This window comes from Perca fluviatilis, chromosome 21 (genome assembly GCF_010015445.1).
Source record: "Perca fluviatilis chromosome 21, GENO_Pfluv_1.0, whole genome shotgun sequence".
NCBI classification, from domain to species: Eukaryota; Metazoa; Chordata; class Actinopteri; order Perciformes; family Percidae; genus Perca; species Perca fluviatilis.
Genome location: NC_053132.1, coordinates 25,317,493 through 25,325,852, shown reverse-complemented (window position 1 = coordinate 25,325,852; position 8,360 = coordinate 25,317,493). Strand labels below are relative to the sequence as shown.

The following is an 8,360-nucleotide window of genomic DNA, read 5'->3' as shown; positions in this document are numbered from 1 at the left end:
CTCAGTTTGAGGCTGCGCAGTAACGCTCAGCCATCATCGGAAAAGTACTTCACTGGTCTCCGTCGAACCAACCCGATTATCGGCCGTCGGACGTCGTCGGACAGTCTGGATATTGATTATTGGATTGGATTTCTGTTTTGATTTTTGGATCACCATGACTCTGTGGACCGAAGCACTCGAAGAGGTGATGATCAACATGATCGAGGAGAGGCCGCCGCTGTACAACGTATCTGAAAAGAACTATTCTAATCGAGAAGTGAAGAGAGACTGCTGGCGTCAAATCACGGAGAAAATTAATATATCAGGTAAGATTTTCTCTCCTGTCTAATTGTGTGTACATCCCACCTTCGCGCAACGTGTAGGACAAAGGGCAGAATACACGAAAGACAGGAAAGAGACCACAGGGTCGAAACATTGCCTTAATTTATTAATCGAAATAGCCTGTGATGTGTGTGGACATTAAGCCTGCCTCGTAAGTGTATGTGATCTCGATAATGCAGGCCTTGCCTGAGTGTTTGTGTTATCTTGTAGGTTGGTGTGGTGTCAATAAATATAACTCCTACTCTGTAAACTTTTTCAGAGAAAGAGACGAAGAAGAAGTGGGACTCCCTGCGAACACAGTTTTGCCGCTATCGCAAGCTCTCTCCCTCAGGAAGTTCTGGGACAGACAAGACTCCCAGACAGCGGTGGATATTGCGGAGGTTACGGTTTCTGGAGCCGCATACGAAAAGCAAAGAAAGTGGATCTAACCTCCCTCACACGGTATGAACTTCCACTGTCCCACTCCCATTGTTAAATAGTACCAGGGTTCTAAATTAGCACCGTTTACCAGCCAAATGCTGGTGAAATATGCAAGTGGCTGGTAGATTTGCTTCACTCACCAGCCAAAAACCCAATGGTAATCTATTGAATGGCTGGTAATATTTGAAAATTCATTAGCCATTTGGTTGATAGACGAAAATGTTAATTTTGAAGCCTGAATAGTACTCATTTGGACTGCGGTCAAGCCAGCCGACACTAGGATCTCCGTGGTCAAATCAGCCGACACTAAATTTTGTAGTGCGCTCTTATACCGGTACGCGTGGTAAATGCATTCAAACGGCCCAGATCCTATATGTCAATGCCCAGATCCGAGTAGCGAAGTTAGCGAGATGATACACATGGGACTACTTCCGGTTTTCAAAATAAGGTGTTAATACAACGTACATACAAAAACTAGATTAATGGATTATATTCACCAGAAGTAAAACATATACCCGTGTCTGTCCTTTTATACAAAACAAATAAGTAAATTGTGAAAGGAATGTATAGTTTGAGTTTACAGGAATACAACATTAACAATGAATAATTCCAGACAATGATTTATTTCAGGGGACACCTCTGACTACACCCATATTTAAAATCAAGCAATTAACCGGTTTAACTTTTGAGATTTTATGAAGTAAAAGTCCCACATTTCTATGGGTAAAATGACGTCAAATCTGCAATTTAAGGTGCTATAAAAGGACTTTGCTCCATAATTCCAGGGAATGACTGCCATATTTGAGTAGATGACATTGTTGACTACACCCATACTGAAAATCAAACAATTTTACTGTATAAATATGGAGATTTGTGCTGCTTTTGTTATGAATGCATTGATTCCATGATATTAAATCCACATTTATGATTTTTATTTTATTTTTATTAAGGAACCACCGGCCTCTACTGACACCAGTTCAGGCGCCCCTGTTGATGACTTGGACAACGACCAGGATGAGACGGCTGTTGAGCCGCCGATTGCAGAATCTACTGTTTTGGTGGAGCCAGACTTTGAGTCAACCAGCACCAGCACGTCAGCTGGAAGCCCGCCAAGGCCTCCTGCAAAGCGCAGCAGGAAATCTCACAGTGATTCGCTGGCGGACACGTTGATGGGACTGATGCGCACAACAGACGCAGCGCTTCACAGAATGTCTGCAGAGGGCAGACCGGACTTCATTGCAGTGGCCTGCCAATGCATAGAACACAAGTTCAGGATGGTGCCACCACATCTCCTGCCTCAATTGGAGAACAGAGTTCAAAACCTCATTTTTAATTTTTTCGAGGAGCACAACCTGTACACACACACAAAGGACTCTTAATATACAGTATCTCACAAAAGTGAGTACACCCCTCACATTTTAGTAAATATTTCATTATATCTTTTAATAGGACAGCACTGAAGTAATTAGACTTTGCTACAATGTAAAGTATTAAGTGTACAGCTTGTATAACAGTGTAAATGTGCAGTCCCCTAAAAATAACAACACACAGCCATTCATGTCTAAACCGCTGGCAAAAAAAGTCAGTCCACCCCTATGTTAGATTCCCATAGAGGCAGGCAGATGTTTATTTTTAAAGGCCAGTTATTTCATGGATCCAGGATACTATGCATCCTGATAAAGTTCCCTTGGCCTTTGGAATTGAATAATAGCCCCATACATCACATAACCTTCACCATACCTAGAGATTGGCATGGGGTACTTTCCATAAGATCATCTCTCAATGCAAATCAACCCAGCTATTAGGCTAACCGACATAAAACCATGCCAATCTCTAGGTATGGTGAAGGTTATGTGATGATGTGGGGGGGCTATTTTAATTCCAAAGGCAAAGGGAACTTTATCAGGATGCATAGTATCCTGGATCCATGAAATAACTGGCCTTTAAAAATAAACATCTGCCTGCCTCTATGGGAATTTAACATACACTGTTATACAAGCTGTACACTTAATACTTTACATTGTAGCAAAGTGTAATTTCTTCAGTGTTGTCCCATTAAAAGATATAATGAAATATTTACTAAAATGCTAAAATCTTTCTTCTTCCACAAGAGGAAGCCCGAGAGCTGACAACGGCAGTATCTTCTTATTACTAGCCATCGTATTTTCTTCCGTTCAGCGAGTAATGACAACAACGATCCTTCTTGACTACTGTCAACACTGACTGACGACGGCGTGCTCTGTGTTTACTAGGTCTAGAGAGATGTTCTGTCATTCACGGTTTTCATTTTTTGGGGCGAGAATGCAGATTAGCGCCAGCCTGCTGTTATGGAGACGTATAACGTCTCGCGCACGCGAAGAACGTACGCTGAAGTCGGCGTCGCTTCGGTGTGTTCCGAGGAACTTTTTTGAGAGACAGGAGCCGACTGATTAGTCCGACTGCCTTTTCTGCCGACGGTCAGTTGTCGTGTTGGTGTGTCAGAGCCTTTAAGCACCTGAGCCCTCTCTTGGCAGATGTTGAGGAGTTTTTTATTTTTTTTTTTTTACGACTTTTGTGTACACTTGTGCTCCTCCTAATGCTGAATTGAAAATTGGACAGTCCATCCTCCTAACCTGTACTCTTGTTTTACTTTTTTTCATTCAGGTAACGTTACAATACACAACTCAAATGGAATAAAAAAAAAAATCCAATTATATGTGCTTCATGGTATAATAAATCAAGAGCTTACAATTGTGACGGTGCATGTCCTTCAGTCATCTCATCCATCAGTTTCTGCAATATTTGCCAGATTAGATTAATTTGATCCCTAATAAATCAGAACCTTCTTTTGCCATTGGACATGTCAACTAGGATATACAGTTAGTCATTTGTATATGAGAAAGGTTAAGGTATGTATATTTAAAATCATGTTATAGCTTAATTAATTGATAACTTTTTATCAATTGAATATTGTGACGTTAAAAGATTCACTCAGGAGACAGAGTTATCAATGTCTAAACTACTTAATTTGACTTTTGACACACACTCAGCCCAAAAGCCATCAATCCCCACCCGGGTCCTGGTCATGGGAGCCAATATTACATGTAGATTAACATGAAGACTAAATTAACAACACAACACTAAAACCCAAATAACATAAACTCACTCCCAAAACATTAAGAGAACATCATTGAAACACGCTTTAAAAGTCCAGATCACAGTCATGAGCTTGCACTCCTTCAGCGCAGAACAGTCAATAGGCTGTCCTGTCCGTTATATAATATATATAATATATATTGTTATAATTCTTGCACTTTGCACGTTAGAAATTACTTATTTAGTTAGTTAGCTATAGCCATTTTGTTATTTTTTATTCTGGTCTATATAGCCGTCATTACCATTAGCTGCCTGTCACTGTCTAGTCTGTTGCACAAGCATGTCATGTGCACAGGTCTTCATTATAGATCATTGAATCCATTAATGTTTTTGTCGTTCGTTTTGTTAATTTGGTTTTTACCCAGATGGCATACGATTTTTTCGTAGAAATGTAAATAATTCATGTTACTTTTGCAAGTATATTTACATCCATCCACACATTGGTACATGTGGTTCCATGGTGTAATGGTTAGCACTCTGGACTCTGAATCCAGCGATCCGAGTTCAAATCTCGGTGGAACCTAACTTTATTTTCTTCATAATGGCGTTTTGAAGCACGCAAGTCTGTCGCTATTCCTGACCTGTACCCACACAATACATGCAAGTGTCATACATATAAATACATCTTTCCACAGCGCTGTGGCGATAGGTCAGGTCTGGCAATGCGAAACTAGTTCATGGGCCATAACCAGATATGAACGGGCCATACATAACCATCATAGACAGTTAAAAGAAAACCATGGGCCAACAATGACGTCAGTCCAACATGGCGGCGCACACAGCACGTCGTTGCTATTTACTCTGTCGTAGTGCAGGAGTAAACTTGATTCCACAGCAAGTCAAACTACGGAATGTTGCGATGAGAGACATTAACAACACTATCCAGCCGAGCGCTGGTTACGGGAGCCGAGGGACAGACACCACACAGGTCAGTTAAATAACCCTAAACGCAGCCTTCGATTAAGAATGTCACGCCAAAGTCCATTAAAACCCGGACTGCATTAAACGAGCCTATATCATCCTAGCTCCAGTGGGAATCGAACCCTTGGCGTTCTTACAAATAAACAGGATTCGTTTGAACATAAAACGCTTTGTGTAGCGATCTGATGACTGTAAGCTCTTGCAATAACCCAGCGACGCTGTCTCTAATCAGCACCTGTTTCCTGGTTCCACTTATTATTTATTTATTCATCATTCTCTATTTCAGAGCTGTTCAAACTGTTCATATTGTAATATAATACTTATATAATAACATAATACTTATTTGTTCCAGCATCCTTTGCACTATGCTCCATAATTAAAATAATAATAATTTATCATAAAAAATAATTTACTCCTGCACACTTTGCACTCTTCATTGCACTACTGCCTCAACCTGTCTATATTGTTTCTGTTTATAGTGTGTATATATTGTTTGTTTTGTATGAGTAAGCACATTGTGCAAAATTCCTCATATGTGTCCTCATACCTGGCAAATAAAGCTGATTCTGATTCTGATAAGTATAACATGCATCTTAACCTCATTCAGGGAAAATGGGTCACACTGCAATATTATGGGTGAACCAAATAAGCACCCAGTTACTGCCAGTGCCATATTTGACATCCCAGCGACGTCGTCACAAACACAAGGGTCAAAAATGTTCAGGCCCAGGACAGAGAGGCACAGGAGGAACAGATCATGCTTGGGATGAAAATTATAGCATATCATTGCAGGATGTACTGACTTTAGACGGAAGCTGCGCTAAGCTTTTCCCTTCATAAAACTGCAGAAGTCAATGTCATGGCAATGTGGTCAGACCTGTGAATGGACTTTGTCGTGACATTCTCTCCATGAGATGAGAACAGAGATGAGAACAGATAAATAAATAAATGCATTCTGCATCCTGAATGCGCAGTAAATCAAAATATATTGTTTTATTTTTTTTTCAGGACACCCAAGTGCACATTCCAGTGGGTAAATATAGAAATATAGTTTCACTGTGCAGAATAAGAAAGTATATTTTCATTCTCTTTTTGTATTTTACAACAATATATTTGTTCCCCTTCTGGTTCTTAGAGCGCCTGACAGTATCTTACAGCAGAAGCAGTGGTCCCGGCGGTCAGCATGTCAATAAAGGTTGTCAAAGTTGAACTTAATTGTATTTAGCATACATGCCAAAGTGACAAGTGACTCCTCCTGACAGCTTACAAGGACTTGAATCTTGAATTCCTGTTCTATCATGCACAGTATATTCCAGTGATCAATGGCGTCTCAATCCACAGTCAGCACAAAAGCAGAGGTCCGATTCCATGTGCAAACAGCAGATTGGATCCCAGAAGACGTTCGACGGAATATCTTTGAAAAGGTTTGTTTTCAAATGCCGTGGAATCCGGATGAAAGCCTGAATTGTTGATCGCAACTCTTTTGTACTTACTACACTTTGTATATTATTGCAGTTTTCCCAAATAAAAGTCATGCAGTACTATTGGTATTTGAACGGCCTCTGATTTTTGCTGATTTTTTTTTTATCCCTGTCATTTTGAATCTGTAACTATTAAAACCAACTGTACACATTTTCTGCTTCGTGGCACAGAACAAAAACCGCATCAACAAGGCCGGGGAGCTGCTGGTGACCTCAGAGCTGAGCAGGAGTCAGCAGAGAAACCTTTCGGATTGTATACAGAAGATTTCTGCCATCGTAGCTGAGGCCAGCGAGAAGCCACGTGACCCAACGGCAGAAGACGTAGCTCTTAGGGCAGCCAGGTATTTCCCAGTAGTAGAGGACATTGTTTTATACAGTGCTGCTCATGAGTTTAGGAACCCCTGCTAAAGTTGACTAGAAAGAGGAATAAGAAAATCATCTTTTGGAAATTGATCTTAATGCCTTAATTGAAAAAATTAGGAAAAATCCAACCTTTGAGAACACCAATTTTCTTTGTGAATGAATAATGTATCGTAAATAAATAAATGTTCTTCCTTAAAATACAGGCGCATAGCAACCTCTGTTGTAAGGGATAGCCATCGTTTGTTGAAATAGGGCTTATCACCGGTTACCCTGGCTCTAGATAGGTGGGCCAACGCATTTCTTTCTGTCTCAGTGCAAGTAATTAGGTTTTTTTGTCTTTTGTTGGCTCACTTTTACTCAGGACATGCTAACCGGCAACATAGGATTCCATTCACTCCGCTAAGCTAACTAGCGGCGGCGCTGCCGGTGTTGCATCGGACTAAAACAGTGCATGCACAGAAAATGCGTTGGCACACCTATCTACAGCTAGGGGAGACCGTGATAAGCCCTATTTCAACAAACTAGGGCGATCTTTAAATTCCTTATAGAGGCAGAAGGTTTGTTTAGTTATTAGGATCAGAGTATATGCATCCTGATAAAGTTCTTCTGGGTGGTAATATTTATGCCACATACCCTTCACCATACCTAGAGATTGGCATGGGGTACTTTCCATAAGATCATCTCTCAATGCAAATCAACCCAGCTATTAGGCTAACCGACATAAAACCATGCCAATCTCTAGGTATGGTGAAGGGTATGTGATGATGTGGGGGGGCTATTTTAATTCCAAAGGCCAAGAGAACTTTATCAGGATGCATAGTATCCTGGATCCATGAAATAACTGGCCTTTAAAAAGAAAAATCTGCCTGCTTCTATGGGAATTTAACAAAGGGGTGTCTATACTTATGCCCCCTGTATTTTAAGGAAGAACATTTATTTATTTACGATAGGCTACATTATTCATTCACAAAAAGAATTGGTGTTCTCAAAGGTTGGATTTTTCCTATTTTTTTCAAATAAGACATTAAGATCAATTTCCAAAAGATTATTTTTTTTTATTCCTCTTTCTAGTCAACTTTAGCTGCGGTTCCTAAACTCATGAGCAGCACTGTATCCACCTTGATTATGAATGAGTCTTCTATGTGTCTTGATGTGAAATGTGTTGCGCAGGTTAGAGAAGGGGAACAAGGAGCGACTCAAACAGAAGAAGATCCATTCAGCTACCAAGAAGAGCAGACGAGTAGATTTTGACTAACCGATTGACTGTTACCTTTCTACCTCCCATGATTGTATTGTCAATAATAACATGTAATTTATACGCACGCAGTGTTCATTATTTTGACTTTCATTTTTTGTACAATAAAGTAAGTAGCAACATTGCTCTAACTACGTACCAGAAATATGCAGACCAGTGCATGTTTTATAATAAACAACTGCTACTGTTGGTGTTAAACTGCATTTTGTGAGCTATCTGTACTTTTTCAGCGGCGTTGCCACTGTACGCATATTTATATTATACCAAAAATGTCAACCTTGTATATTCAGATATTGGGGGCGAAAGATAGCACACACTTTTATAGTATAGAGGGCTATTTCAGAAAACAGGTTTAACAAACTCTGAGTCCAAACCAGAACTCTGGGTTGACTCTGAACTTTGAAACTCAGAGTTTCCGGATTCAGAACAGGTAGTCTCGCATCGCCAGACCTTCCTCCACAGCG

The 8,360-nt window shown here is 40.3% G+C and overlaps 2 protein-coding genes and 1 non-coding gene across 3 annotated transcripts; all 3 read left to right on the top strand.

Annotated features, from left to right (window-relative positions):
• Nucleotides 1-11: 11 nt before the first annotated feature.
• LOC120551752 (transcription factor Adf-1-like) lies at nucleotides 12-2,209 on the top strand. The gene is made up of 3 exons (XM_039789297.1): nucleotides 12-305; nucleotides 581-762; nucleotides 1,692-2,209. The coding sequence occupies exons 1-3, from the start codon at nucleotides 155-157 to the stop codon at nucleotides 2,118-2,120; spliced, it is 762 nt and encodes a 253-aa protein (XP_039645231.1). The 5' UTR covers nucleotides 12-154; the 3' UTR covers nucleotides 2,121-2,209.
• A 2,118-nt stretch (nucleotides 2,210-4,327) lies between these two features.
• On the top strand, nucleotides 4,328-4,399 carry trnaq-cug. The gene has a single exon. It is a non-coding gene; the product is annotated as a tRNA-Gln (tRNA).
• A 214-nt stretch (nucleotides 4,400-4,613) lies between these two features.
• mrpl58 (mitochondrial ribosomal protein L58) lies at nucleotides 4,614-8,099 on the top strand. The gene is made up of 6 exons (XM_039789296.1): nucleotides 4,614-4,804; nucleotides 5,806-5,830; nucleotides 5,933-5,992; nucleotides 6,139-6,221; nucleotides 6,450-6,619; nucleotides 7,812-8,099. Exons 1-6 carry the CDS (start codon nucleotides 4,643-4,645, stop codon nucleotides 7,894-7,896), a joined length of 585 nt encoding a protein of 194 aa, XP_039645230.1. The 5' UTR covers nucleotides 4,614-4,642; the 3' UTR covers nucleotides 7,897-8,099.
• The last annotated feature ends 261 nt before the right edge of the window (nucleotides 8,100-8,360 follow it).